The following is a 15,491-nucleotide window of genomic DNA, read 5'->3' as shown; positions in this document are numbered from 1 at the left end:
GAATTTCAGTAGACTAATGATATATATGCTGGCCGACATATATGATCGAACAAAGAAGCGTACTAATATTTCAAATGGATCGTCTTTTTAGGAAATGATAATTAGTCGACTTCTTAGGTACGCGAAGAAAATCTTCGGCTAGTGTCGACAAACCTTGGGAACGTGTTTCCCGAGGCGCAATAGCGATAGGAATATAAAAACATCAAACATTCAGCTACTTCATATATATATTTTTGATGCGGCAATTCATGCAGACGACCTATTGACCTGAACAGAACGTATATATCAAAATGTCAGAACGATGATATATTCTAATATCTAATTTTTATTTAATAATAGCTAAGTGTATTTTCACGCGACTTTCTTCCAATTGCTGCACGCAGTTTTCTGCATGAAAACTACGTGAATTAAATCAGTATTTGATTTTGCTTGATTCCGTTTCACACGTTGTTTACCAAACCAGCTGGCCCCAATTGTGCCAACTGGTAAAACCCATTTGCTGTATGGTACGTCGGTCTTTTTGGTTGAAGTGTACAAAAATGCTGACCTCAATTTAAGACACCGTAAAAGCAAATCAAAGTGAAGAATAGTCAGGTGATAAGAGTCCTTTCGCCAAAGACGCAATCCTTTTTTCACAGCCGCTGCACTGGAGGCAATCGCGTTGAGAGATTTCGGTGATTTCGAAGAACAACAGCGAAACCGGTCGCTCGATAGTGCCTAAACAGCGTACCTGGATAGAGGAGGCGGACCTTGTATAAGGACAGCAACTTTGCTATGGCAACATTCCGCTGGAGGTCGCCTAAGGAGATCCGCCAAAGGAGTTAAACTCAAAGACGAAGAAAAACCAGCTGCACACAAAGGCATCCGTCACTTCGTGCTCTTAGAAGCCTCGATAGGTCCATTAAGTGCTTTAGGGCCTGACTCCTTGTTTTAAGTCCTGTGCTTGGAGTCACTATTTACAGTTAGGCTAGGCCTGACTAGGCCTGACCCGGCTATTATTGCGTCTGTTTGTCGACTGTGCTGCTGAGAAAAACACCATGTAATTATAATAACTATTTTTATAATTGTCCTCCAGTAGATTGTATAATACGTGAAAGAGCTAGCGATAAGTTGGTTACCACACCTAACATTTAATTTCTACAATGCTTTGTTCTGCTCAAAAAATCAAATAATAAGAGACCTTTTCAACTAAGTTTTCGTCACATGATCCGCTACATTTCGTTGCTACAAATGAATCCACAATAAGTAGAATCTTTTTAATGAAACACTGGAAGTTTTGCGAGTATGTTGAAACAAGGCCAGCGAAAGAATGTATCTGAAAAACGTATACGTGCAGCTCGAATCGCTAGAGTTAGTGGTCGGCTACATGTGCCATAAATTACCAAGAGCCAAGGTCATCATCTAGATATAACAAAATAGAGCAAAGTATGTCGACGCACTTTGGCTTGCCACTAGCGAAATAACTTATTTATTTATTATTATCTCAATGCTAAAAACATGCGTTATAGAGTGTGTCAAAAGCTAACAGGATTTTTCCGTCGACAGACTAGTGCTTTAGTTGACCCGGCGCTAGATCCTGTTTTGGAAATAGAGAAAGTTCTTAAAAGTTACTCGAGGGAACAATGTCTCTGCTGAAGGTGGTTTGTAGCCTACCGCGATATGAAGCAGGTCGCGGTGTCCGTCACAATGGCATTGAAACCCGCGGAAAACCACTGCCAGAAGCAGCTTTCAGCGCTCGGATTACGGCCCGATGTTACTTTCCGGACCGGCACGAGCCGAATAAAACGGCAATGGCCGACCAAGACAGAGATTTGGAAGATTTTATCGCCTAGAACCTACCTCAACCTCCAGAAAGGCGGTGCAGAGTCGGCACCGATTCAAGCGTATTGCGCCGCTCTGAGTCTCAATTACACTGCCGTCAGACCTTGAGTTAGGCTAGCTTTTCGGACTTCCGGCGCCACAAGCTCGGGCCTAATAAAAACTCCGCGCTCTTGCAATAATAATAATGCGTTCTAACGTCTTCGCCTATCATGCCCTCCAAATAGACTACGAACATAGCATGTTACACCCCTCCGAGTAACCTATGAACCTGGTCTATCATGTCCGTTCGAGTAACATACGAGCTTAGCCTGCCATGCACCTTCGAATAAACTCCGAATATCGAAGAAACTTCGAACAAATCGAACTTGGAACAGCGTTTCCTTTACCTTGACCCGGTAGGCCAGGTCGACCTTGAGTACAGACATACGGACGTAAAACCCTTCTCCTAATTTAGCAACTATAGGACGCCGCTCTGTACTAACGGAACGGTCAGGCGCGAAAAAGCGTCCACATTGGCGTTGGCGGAACTCTTCCTATGGAGGACCTTGAGGTCGTATTTCTGTAAAGTCAGAGCCAAGCGCGTTGGAACCTAGAGCCGTTTAGTGGACAGCCTCAAAGTCGCATTCCCGTTTTTTTTTTCATTTTCTATGGTTTTGGTCACCACATTATGCTAAGAGAATGCAAATAATGGTCCAGTTCATAGACTATACGCGCAGATGACCTTCTTATTTGCCCCATATACGAAAGGACACAGCGGGTGTAAAAATATTATCGACTAAAGTAGATTGAAATTTTCGCTAGAACGCGGCTGTGCCAACAAAGAAATATGTTGCGCAGACACACAATCCAGCATAGAGTAGAACCTACCTTTCTAAACGTATTTGAGTAGATATTGCGTTTGGAGGAAAAATGTATTTATCTTGAAACTTACTCGAACATCATTACAGGAATTAGACAAAATTGGATGAATAAAGTAAATGACCTTCAATAATGTCTGTCAAACGTATTACGATCACATTTATAAGCTGAATATCCTTCTCATTTGTTTGCAGCAAAACGATGTCCTTCTCCTAACTAACTAATGACAGTTGCTGAAGGCGCCTATAAACATCTTACATAACGGACGGAGATATAACTTTTTGGTAACACAATGCATAGTAGTACAGCAAAGCGTTACATCGAAAAAAGAATTATTTCTGGAAGGCCAGAGTCCATCGCGTAAACTTAGCAATAAAGGTTCGTTTTTCCTTCAGGTTATTAATAGAACATTGCCAGTAACAACCTTGAAATGTCACCCACACAAATACGATCGGCATTCTTAAACAACTCGTACAATCCTAAGCGTTCGGTCTCGGAAATTGTATCTAGCCTCGATATAAGCCAAACGGCAGTCTGCGTAGCACTGCCCCTAGCAAAAACCTACTGACGTTCACGTTAAACGTCGTACAAAGCTCGCTTTATGGTGGAATTTAGCCGGCGGTAGTCGATGCAGAAACGTGCTTTCCCGTTTTCATTAGTCGAAACACCGCATAAACGTACGTCCCGTTTTCGATAGCTGATGTAAAAACGTAGTACTGCGTTCTGGTTTTTTCTTTACCAAAACTCCTGGAAAAGGCCACGGGTTGTTTGGGACTCAATAATGCCGTTGCACAGCACAGTTTGAACCTCATGACCTGCGTCTCCGCGAATGCAACCCGTTACAGCTAGAAACGGTTCGGTCACCCTCTCGCTTCATTCTCTTAGAGTGATCCGATTAAGGTAATGTAGGCAGCACTTGACACTGGACCCTTCACATCTGTGCATACAACACTACACGGGAACCCGCTGAAGTCCTTAAAAACTCGTCCAGTTGCGTTATAGTGCAAGAGTGGGGTGGTTTACTTAAAAAAAAAACAGACCACAACGTCAAGCACTCCCCTGGAACCGTTAGCGGGGTGCGCTGCGCATCGTATAGGCATGCGGGCTCCAAGCACTTTGCGATCTACAGCGAGCCCAGGTTACCCACCAGCCATCGGTAGATTTTTACGTCCAGCCCATAGCCAAATGCGGCAACTGCCTTTCCGCGATGGAGTTTGATCTCGACCACAAACAGGTCATCGGCAGCCATGTTTATACGCCCCGATGAAGGCACGGCATGAGACATCGATTACTGATATGACCTTGCTTACCGCAGCTGAAGCCTCTGCGGCCGATTGATAGACGTCCATGGAGCCTCTCCGTCGTTCTGCACCCGCCATCACTTACTTCGAACCTCCTTTTTGCTCGACGTGTCTGAGCTCCGATATTTGCGGGGAAGTTACGCCAGTCCCTCGAAATTCGCCAGCACCGAAGTTTGCGTCATGAATGAAATGAGTAGAGTATTTGCTTGGCACGCATATATGACATTCCTCGAAAGCACAGTAGCCACAGTCAGTCTATCAAGAAGCAGTCCTCCTGGATGAAAAGCGTCCCCTTGGCGCCGACTGCGGACATAGTACTAAAATGTATCGGGGCCCATGTGTTTGGAGAATTCCTCAAACATTTTGAACTGTGTCTACGTTACTGAAGTTGTTCCGAATGCCGCTCGTCCAAAGCCCCTACGGTTGTGACCTTGTTGAACGATTTGCTTATAGTAACTTTGAAATGTTGCAATGAAGAAATTCAAGTTCGATGAACTGACACCAAAATACATATGGTTCGAATGGTTGAAATATATAGGTAAATAAAGAAGACAATTTAGTAATATATAGCATAGTAGTTATTAAAGATTAAATAAAGGTTTTTCCTGAATGAAGGCAATACTTCCAAACCAAAGACAACTGGTAATTGGCAACTCTGTATAATATCAAAGACAAATGAAGTGTAGTATACTTGCCTTTATAATATGTAGATCTGATAAATGGCATCTAGAATATCGGATACTAATATTTGTCTAGAATATATCGTCAAAAGCTTTTTATTTAGCAATAAATTATCTCAGCTTATATATCTAGTTGAGCTGCTAAATTATCTTGTTATTCTCAAGCAAGACACCTTAATAACTCCAAAAACTTTGTTGAATTGGCCAGTAGCCGCTAGGGTTGAATACTCCTGTTTCCATTCTCTGTTGTCGTAAAGCTTTCCGGATGCACAGACTCTCTTCCGCAGGCGCGCACCGAATACTTCCCTGCTCTTCCAAGCTCGAAGATATAATAAAAATAACTTCGATACGCCACCGTGCACTAAATCAGCTATTTAACTGGACAGTTTTGCACAGAAGTCCCGACGAATTATTTATGACCTCAATAAGTATTTATTATAACTAGAGTTTCTCTATCGCAAATTGAAGAGTTATAAATTCTTAATACTCACCTTAGTATTAGGTAGGACTATGCGCTTAGAAAAGCAGGTTCCTCTACATCGGCAGATCACTAGATAGGCGTTACGAGACTCATAAGCTTATATTCCCTGTCTGACATTGTTTTTCTATAAGGCGTTATGTCTCGGTGTGCAAGTATCTTAAATTTCTAAAATAAACTGTTTCATGAAAGCTGAAGCAATAAAAATAAATTTACAAAAATAGCATTATGAAGATTCTCGTTATTCTAACATTAATTCCCTCGACAGACAATGAACAAAGCGTTAAGATTCACAGGCTAGTTGCTCAGCTCATACCTGGCGGAGTAACAGGACTAGCCTATGGGAAAGGTGACTTTCAGAAGTTCTGTGTGACACGGTGAATTTTAAAATCATATGTTTATTTTTTTCATTGCAGACGTCAATATCATTGACAAAATTCCAGTGGAGTTTCTCCTTACCGAAGAGGCCACCACGATGACTCCGGAGACGATTACGACGTCGGGTATGCCTGTTAGCAGTTTTCTGATTTGTATTTTTACGACGAGCACCGATAATGATAGCTAAAAGAAAAAAAAAAACGCTAATCTCTACCAAGATGTGTATCGATACCTGTGTTCTGTAATGCAAAACCTACAGAAGAGGCTTTAGTTAGCAAACAAGTTAAAAAAAAAAAAAAAAAAAAGTACAGCGGGACGTATCTGGAAACATACTCGTCCACTTCGTCCTGACTCGATGAATATCGTCTACTGAAGCTAGTAACACAGATTTTTTTCACTCAAACTACTCAGAGAGTTGCTTTCGAACCGTTTCGTCACTCCACTTGATCAGTAGTACTACAAATGCTCTTTTAGTATTGTAAATCCACCATTCAACTATAGAGTAATCAAATGCTGAAAGTAGCTCGTTAGCGAAAAAAATAATAAATATTGCAATATGGCCTTAGACAGTTATTGCTCTCCTGGGCTTATTAATTGTAATAATATTTCGTGCTCTGTGTGATAAGCACAGAGATGCGAGATTCCTGGAAGTTTTGAGAGAGAGGATGTGTCTGTCGGAAAAAGGCGCCCTTGGTTGGATAGCTACTTTCAGCTGCAAAAGTTACTTAGTAGGCCATCTTCGGTTTAGGGCCATCAATGACATTTGTACTGCTGCATTGATCAACGACTCAGCGAAATATTACAATATGCCTATCGCATTGTCCAGGATCATTTTTATATGTATGAACACGAAGCTATCATAAGCTCTCAAATTAAATCTCTTTTAGCCGTACTTTTTTACATTGCGCAAATATAAAATATCCAAATTAATTATTTTCAGTTATGTCAACGATGGCAACGCCAGGAGTCGTGAAGAATGGGGTAACAACAATACCAACTATAATAACAACAGCAGACGCAGTAACCATCGAGTTAACATCAATGTTAGCCTACACTAAAAACATGATTCCTCTTTTACTACAGACGTCCATAGCGTCAGCTTCCGCGACTGCTATATTTGATCGCTTACTCTCGCTTCGTATTAAACGTTTATGGACCAGATGTGCACATACAAACACGATAAAGGGCGGTCCATTTTGCCAACCTTGATAAACCTTTGAGCAGTAGCAAAGGAGGTCGCGCCGTAAAAATAAGCGTCGCAAAAGTGCCACTGTATTCTTACAAAAACATGATATGTTGTTGTTGTTGTGTTTACAGAATTCCCGGAGCGGCGGACAACGCTACCGAAAGCGACGGTTTGTATTCATGGTTTTGTGAGAGCCTGTTAAGCGAGTAAGAACTGCGTTCTTACAGAGTAGGTTCGTCGTAGGTAGAGTAGCATAAGACATATCGAAATAGGAAAGGCGGTGCGCAAGCATAAAGGCAGCCCCTTTGCGACAGCACACACGCTCATACACTAACACGAGCACAAATAAAGACAGAGATGAAGTGTTTGCCGCAACCTCTGCGTCGCCGCTCCCCATCCTCTAGTTCTAAGCGGGCTCTGGTACAAGGAGCGCTGACCCGACGAGAACCCCGAAGTCCAAGCGGCGAACCACACGTTCTTGACAACTGACAGTAACCGCTATTAGTACGAATATTTGACGAGTACGTGCTGTCCTGCCAAGCTGTCAACTTCGCCAAATTTGCGCACTTTTCGGTGGCGAAACAAACGTGCAAGAAAAAAGGGATCAGATAAAGGACGCGGGGGAAAGGGGTACAAAAAAGTAGACGGTGCTTTTTACCGGCGATCTCAGATATGCCGGACGACGTCGAAAGACTTCTCGAAAGGGACCCTTCGACATTCAGGCCGCCTAGATGAACGAGCCTTTTATGTAATGATTCAGCATTCAACAAGCTGAACAGGGACCAACGAATAATACCAAGCAAATCAGCAAAACAGTAATAGTTATACAATAATCACAATGAACTCTTGAACATAGTTTGAGCAACTCTCATTCAACTTAAGCTCGGAACTGAAGCCCAACAGCGCGCAACCGTTCTCCGACAGCAGCTGCTTCAGGTGTGACTTTAATTAAATAATCTGTGTCACGATGGCATCGGTTAAAAAATGATTCTTTTACATAGTTAGTTACTTGCACATGTTCTTACATGCATTAACCTACTTAGCACGGCCCAGACTACCCTTTTTAATTATTTTACATTTAAATGATTAATTTTATTGTAAATAATCTTGCGACAAATCAATATAAGCATGGTATTTTAACGTTCATAGCTTACCGTGTCGCGGTGATATATAACAGTTCAAACTAGATATAATGTTGCGTGGACAGATGATTTTTGTTTGGAGCCTGTTTTAGGATGCTTTTTTTATTCATACATATTGTTAATAGGACTTGAAGCGATTTTGATTTAATCAATTTAATCGAATCGAAAGCCAGAAGACCTAATGTGTACCAGTTCAGTCGCTTATTATTATCAAAAAATTACTGAAACAAAGAATCAAAATTCACTTAAGTTTACCGCCAACCCACCGAACGTATGTAACGAAGCGACAAGTTTCAAAAGTGGGCTTGGAGTTAAACCAAATGGGATTGTGGGCTTACTGTGCGAGGTTAATTAAAATCAATTGAATAAAAACACGTAAATTGAGAGTACGCCTTCCAAACACTAATCGCAATACGGATAATAGCTCATGACGTCAAGATTGAACCTGTGAAGTTCATCGTTCAGGTTTATTTCGAGCTTCAGAAATAAAAATCAGAATGGATCGAATTGGGACACTTATCGGATCACAATTTGTCATCCCTGCAATGTCCGTTCTACTTTCGGTTCACACAAAGCTTCACGAGTGTGATTCGGCTTTATCGCGGCAATGTCCGAGGGCATTTGATCTCCACTGATGTTCATGGTACGATCTACATGATTAGGTCTACCTCTTCATTCCGATTCGTTCTTCTAACTTTTTTTTTTCGACACCTAATTTCAATCGAACTGAGTGTTATGTTTGAAGTTTACGCATCAAAAATGTTGAAGGCGAAGTGTCTCTTGTAATGTTAACTTCTTTAATGTAAGCTACTGGAACCGTTTACGCAAGCTTCTGTCGTTAGCGCACCCGGTGATCGATGCATCATTCGATTCCAGTGATTTTCCGATTGATTTTTTGGCTCAGCGCCGAGTGGAGAAATGCACTAAGTGCAAGATCATTTTTATATTGTGGTTTTCAGAAATTGAACACTTATGTCCATTACGAATGGAAGAGTTAGCCCCGCGACTGGTGTCAGGGAATCAACAGTTAAATTGACACTCAAGAACTAGACCACCTGTTTAGAACACTTAATTTCTTTTGTTTGTGAAATATTTTTATGTACCTGGTGAGCTTATGCCCTTAAAAAGTTGGAATAAGTTACTTTTTTTCCGGACAGGAAGTCAAGAGCATTAGAAACATGTAGAATAAATGCCGATAATAATGCTTGTATAATAAATTCAAGATCGTGAGCAAATGCAGCCGCTATAACATCGGATTAGTTTTATTAAATCCTAAGGAAGTAAATCAAAATAAGCCAAAAACGACTGATGGCTGGCCCGTTGCGATACTAGTATGTATCCCTTCCGAATTTAGAGTACGTTTCATAAACGCAAACTTTTAAATATTTGAAATAATAATTTAAAAACAGATTGCAATATAACATTCAATCTTTGAGGACGTTTGTTTTGATGTCAAAGGGCGATTCAGGCCGCGTTTAAAGCTGACGATGCTTAAATGGTCGAATTCATGAAAACCAATGGCAGTTTATTCCGACGGCCTGAAATAACTGTTGCTCTATAAAGTATGAATCTTCCAAGCTAGCCCAGCTGTCATTTCAGCGTGACAGAACCTGGAGCTGTTCGTTCGACATCGCTAATATAGACCTGTTACGAGGACACTTATTAGGCTTATCTGGACCTCCCTTCAAAGAGCTATAGTAACAATCGACAATGAAGAAACAGGTATCACGTGCTGATAATTTATTGCACCGCTCCGACTGGACCGCCGTAATATGAATTCCTGAAAATTAAACATTGGATATTTTAATGTATATTTATTAATGAAATACTTATATCATTGCTAACGATATAGCTTTAACGATATAGGTTTTCAGCACATTACTGAAATCAGCTCTTACGAATAACCTGTATGTAATTGTTTCAGACTCTATTTTACACATCGTTGAGTACGCCTTCAACCCCTTTTACGGTGGCGATGAAGTGTCCGCTAGCCCCGTTGGGGCCGACAGGTATGAAGCAAATGGCCTAAACTAAAACTCCAAGTGAATGTGCAACACATTCAAAGCTCCTACTATACATCTTTCACATGTCCACTTAATCATTATAGCTTATAAAGTGAGAGAGACTTCAGCATAATTCGAAAACACTTAGTATCCGTCGCTTAAATCTGAAGTAAAGATGAACCAGTTTCTTCTTGCCGACGAAGAGTATACACTTTACCATATAATTTAAGATCGTCTCATAATGTTACCCTTTCATTGTAAAAAGTAAAAATCAGTCTTGTATATATATATATATATATATATCTATATATATATATATATATATATATATATATTATTCATAATGTACACTACTTAGTTTAATTTGGAGGGGATGATAAGTACCTACACAAGTTGCAATGTGCTAATAGTAACTTAACTTTTAATAATACTACCTATCGGCTGGAAATTACAGTCTGGCTTATATTTACATGAAAGATGTTCAATTGAAATACTTACAAAACTTCGTATTGCAAGAAGTTCAACACTGGAACCACGCTCGTCCACGTCTATTGAACCAGTGGCATCAACAAAGGCACCGCCTCTAGTCACGTATTCAAGTCCAACGGGTGTCACGTCAGTATTAGCAAATGTCTCTTCTGTTTCACATGGAAGCACTTCATCCCTCAATATCACGACCAAATCTTTCCTCGCCTTCTTCACGAGAAAACCGTCCGCGATCACTGAAGCGTCCGCATCATCTACGAGTTTAGAGAAGTTTGATAATTTCACAACAAATGCGAATGCCACCGCGGCAATGGTTACCAGCTCAGCTAAACTTCGTCACCTTAACATAGCCAGAGCACCGACCCGCCCCAAGCTAGCAGCACCTCTTCCCGCGCCCCCACCGTCCATGCATGCTGACAATGAGAAGTTTCATTCTCCACTTTTAACAGCAAGTCTTGCCTGCCTTGCTCTGATCTTAGCAACCATCATAGGTACGTAAAGGCATTATAGTAACAAGCATTTAATGGAAAAAGAAGCCTAAGAGATTGAAAGCTTGTAAAATAAATGAGTTGGTCGCATTTTAATCCTATATATTACATATTTATATATTGCCGACAGAATTCATTCTTACAGGTAATAAAAGTTTATTTCATATATTTATAAAAGGACCCAATTAAAAGTTACAACAACGGCATAGTGCAATAATTTAGTGTATATGATAGGAATATCCATATTTTTTTAAATTTAAGTCAATCTAAAATCCAACATTTATTATATTTCTCTATGATTATTTCAGTTACTTTTATTATCTGAAAAGTTAGAAAAAAAGTCGAACAAGTTCGACAAGTTTACATGCTAGCCCACTTAGCTCTCCCTCTAAATAAATACAAAAAGGACCAATATCCTGGTGCTAGGTAGGTGCTAGTAGTGGTCACGTTATTTGCCTATTATATTCCGTAACTTGCAAGTTATAAAAACTAGAATCATTCGAAATTTTAAAAAAGCACTAGAACATACCCTAAAGGTAGCAATACATAAAATACTAGGAAATAGTTCGAAAATCAGTTATAGATAAAGTGATAGTATGTGTTACGCCGTTTCGCGTCTGGCGTACTAAAGACATACAACTACTGAACAATATCATTTAAAAAAAAATGTCGCATTCGTATCCGAACAGATCGTGTACATTTAATTCGAAGTTTATTTTGGGATTCTTTTAGATAACTTGGATCAGCTCTGCCCCATAAGAAACAGATTCTCAATCCATTGCACACGTCGTGAAGCTACAGCGCTTTCTTACGGTGAATCTATAAAAACTGTAGTCAGCTATAGACGGAACTTGTGCGGACTAGTTTGAGTTCTGGCACATGCCAAGACTGTATCTGCCATGCAGGGATTCCCTTTTTCCTTTCTATGCAAGGATAGGCCAAGCATATTTTTACTGGTAACACGCCGCCAGGTCTTGGGACATACTACAGTGTAGAAAATACTGCATGTCTTTAAATCGTGTTTTCGGATACACCATTATGAAGGAACCATGCGCCCGTTTTCATGCTGATATTGAAGTCATATTATAGGTACTAAAGAACTTAAGGTATAAAGCTTTGAAAAGTTTACTGGTACAATGTGCAAAAACATGTAACCTTCCAAAATAGCCGTTTCTATATGTGAGAGATGAAACTAAGGATCGCGCAGCGGACAGAGCCTGCGACGCAAGGCTAATCAGAACATGTTCCGCAAGCTCAATATTATAGGGCCACAACGTGACAGACCGGCTGAGTCTGGCGGGGGCCTGCCTTGCGTCCGAATGTCTTTGGGCAGTCTAGATTATAGCAGAAAGTGGCCCATGCAAGGTGCTCTCTGTGGAACGGTAGCCCTCATCTGTATCGCTTGGAAGTTGTTTTTGTTTTAACGCATACATAACACATACATCTCTTCTATATTGTGTATGTCAAAGAGATATTGGCTAAACAAGCGTATCACCGTGAATTTGGTTACTTTAAAAATGACTTGTTTATAAATAAATCTACATAAGAACTTTATCTCTCTAGGGTAATCATTGCTGCGCAAGCTTAGTATTGTACGACTCAAGAAGCTAGTGAAACATGCAGGTTAGTCAACGAACGCTTAGGGTAGACGGGTTTTGACTAACCGGGTTAAACGGTACCTGGATTATACATGTCGTTTTTGTTTTTCAGGAAGCGTCTGTGTAGTGGTCATCGTCCGACGAAACCGTGGCGACAGTTTCTTTATTCTCACTAACTCCGAGCCGGAGTTAGTAATGGACTACATGACGCCTCGTCCAAATCCTGAAGGCATGATCGAGCCGATCCGTCCCGAACATATAGCTCGTAACAGCAGAATTCTATCTTCGCATACTAAACTTTTTCCACCAACAGCGCTATAACAGTACTGATCGTCGTCAGAAAATCTGCTCTTGGAATATTTTTTCCGACATTAACGCTGCTATCGCTCATTGCCCAATAGACCTCAGCAATTCAGTCAGTGTTAGCGTATGATGTATTGTTATAAGTTATTCCGTCAAAAGCAAAATAGAGACAGAACAGACCTCGAAAATGCGACTTAATATGTAGGTAGAAATGTCCGTCGAGCTCTGCATAGCAGCTGTTTTCGATCGCCAAGTGAAAAATAGCATAGTCTAGCCCGGTTGTAAGAGAGGCTGAGAATTCGCGCGGCTAATGGGCAGACCAATGTTTCCGCGAATGACCAAGGACCTCGGTCTGAGCTTGCTCAGTTGTAATCTGGTGACTTCTAGCCTATTTATTGTCCTATTAGATGCTGACGATGGCCGATTCGGGAAGCTGGTCGGATTTAAGATCTCGAAAAAGCAAAGACTAACTCTATTTTGTTTTTGACAGCAGCCGGACTTGAGCGTATTACTGATACGATAATTTGTGTTTGCCGTTGACGAAGGTGTTGCTCCTATTATATAGTGTCAACAAGTACTACATCATCAACAAAACAACCTGTTAATTGTTGTTGGAGCGCATAAAACGTAAATTACGTTTGCCCAATATCGAACGTACATAGGTCAGCGTAAAACAGTTGAGCGGAATTTATAAGCCTCCCCAATTTACCTGAGTTCGGCAAACTGAGCCTCAATACTTAAAAGCTTAAAAATATCAAATGAAAATCAAAGGGAAGCGATATCGATACCATCATATTTTTATTTCTAATAGACATTTTAGGACACAGCATCTGCGTCGCATTGAATCATTTGTGTATGAGTGGTTTAGAGAACGTTTTACTGATGATACGACCTGTCCATGGAACACGATCGATTTTATCCTATTAAGTGAGTCAGGATAAACTCTAATTAACTTATTCAATATTGAATTAATAAGGATCCCCATATGAGTACCGCAGACACTCCCGCCGTCGACGATATCGTTCATTATAAAGAAATTAGCGTTGGGAGGCTTTAATTCGTCAAAAAAGTACCACGTTTCTAATAAGGCATAGAGCAAGGTAGCGATTCGTAAACATAGGACATTTTCATAATTTCTCGATTGAAGAGTTCGTTCCAGAGTTTCAGTTAACGGAACTTTGGTCCGTATGCATTACGACTTCATGGGCTATTTCTTGTACAGAAATATCTCTAGAATCGCGCTTCTCGAAAAAGACCATTGTAGCAAACTATCTTACTTATAACCTAAGGATTAAACATTCTGCCTTTGTATGGCCTGTCTATGAATTTTAGCAGTCGTCCACAAGTGAAGAGCGTCGTCGAACAATATCGCGTTGAGTTCCTAAATGTTAAGTGATTTCCATTCTTCGACCGCGTGCCGAAACCGCGTTCTGGAGCACTTGTCGATCATGTACTTTTTAGGGGTTTAACACTTCGAAGCCTGGAAGGAAAATACCGTTTCTGACAATTGTTCATAAATAGTGCTCTTAGAAGCTCACTCGTGCATTGCTGTGTCTTCCGCACAGAATACACGAACAAGGTACGAGATATTTCAATAGCTGAATAAAGTTCAAAGAAAATTTGAAATAAATTTTGTTCCTGATAATATAGGTGCTTATAATGCCGTTTTATTATTCACTAGATTCATAGAACTAAATAGGCGCATATAGGTTCCAAGTTTCGATGGCAACAAAATCGTCACCTCAGTTGTTTTGACCCTTCTTAAATAGTCTAATTTTAATTCTTCTTATAATTATGCGCATGTGTTCCTATAACATTCAAATATACTAAGAAACCAAAAAAAATATAACCTAAAATGATTCATTGAACGCAATAACTGCGGTCAGCTAGATAGCACGTATCGAAAGCTGCTACAGGTCATCACAAAGCTTCCTGGACCCAAGCCAAAATAAGGCAATAAAAATCTTAGACGAAACACTATGGATATAACTTCAATGTAAAACATGAGGTTCTATTAATAACCATACCCCACAATAAATTCAGCCCAAAATTATTTCGAGCGGATAGCCTAAAGACCTAGCTAATTAGCGGATTTCCGTTGCTAAAAGGATGTGTGTGTATGCTTGTAACGTCGCATCTGTTTCTTTATATTTCGCAATCTTTCTATATATTATGAACACGCTAGTTTCATGGACTCAATTTTGTCCATAAAAGCGCAATAGTGTCTGTCGACGATGGTTAAGGACCCGCTATGCAAGTCACTGTCACATATATACATATATATATATATATATATATATATATATATATATATAGTTTTTTGTGGGTTGGGAAAGTATGGTTGACATGTGACTTCGACATCAGAGCATCATGTCTACCTCATATAGACCGAATGGGAGGCTCAGCCCGCCGGTCGGGTCTGTTCGCGTTAAGACACTACTCATTAATTCTTCATCGAAAAGTTGATATGAGAGAGTAACTATCGTCATCCCATGGTCGATCTGGTCAGGTTCTCCATTTCATTAGACAAGGTAGCCCCTGTACAAGAGTATGTCCGTTCCGTGCGTCCTTTAAATCTGACAAAGCATCGTCTGCCATGTTGTTTCAGACGTAGCTTCGCGACTCGTTCTTTTTTTAACACCGACTTTTGCCAAGGTCTCACCTTTTCCCCACGCTCTCATAATCGAACGACAGAAATCGCAGACGGTTTCCCACATTCCCATTTATCCTGTCACGGGCCTCCCGTTAGTATTAGTGAACGCAGGTCGC

The 15,491-nt window shown here is 40.5% G+C and overlaps 1 protein-coding gene across 6 annotated transcripts in view; it reads left to right on the top strand.

Moving 5' to 3' along the window:
- The window catches only part of LOC111249076 (uncharacterized), a 97,930-nt gene extending 83,548 nt beyond the window's left edge, over positions 1-14,382 (top strand). For 4 of the 6 annotated variants that reach the window (XM_086986179.1, XM_022802420.2, XM_022802417.2 and 1 more), the window contains 6 exons: positions 5,555-5,641; positions 6,457-6,559; positions 6,834-6,871; positions 9,769-9,853; positions 10,364-10,824; positions 12,532-14,382. In XM_086986179.1, the coding sequence (XP_086842305.1) occupies positions 5,555-5,641; positions 6,457-6,559; positions 6,834-6,871; positions 9,769-9,853; positions 10,364-10,824; positions 12,532-12,740 (983 nt within the window). In that variant the 3' untranslated portion in view covers positions 12,741-14,382. Of the gene's footprint in view, positions 1-5,554; positions 5,642-6,456; positions 6,560-6,833; positions 6,872-9,768; positions 9,854-10,363; positions 10,825-11,553; positions 12,376-12,531 lie in introns of those variants that run through there. The other 2 variants (XM_022802418.2, XM_022802419.2) reach the window with 2 other exon arrangements.
- The last annotated feature ends 1,109 nt before the right edge of the window (positions 14,383-15,491 follow it).

This window comes from Varroa destructor, unplaced genomic scaffold (assembly GCF_002443255.2).
Source record: "Varroa destructor unplaced genomic scaffold, Vdes_3.0 BEIS01000004.1, whole genome shotgun sequence".
Classification (NCBI taxonomy): Eukaryota; Metazoa; Arthropoda; class Arachnida; order Mesostigmata; family Varroidae; genus Varroa; species Varroa destructor.
The sequence above is the reverse complement of the archived record's forward strand: the minus strand, read 5'-3'. Positions and strand labels throughout refer to the sequence as shown.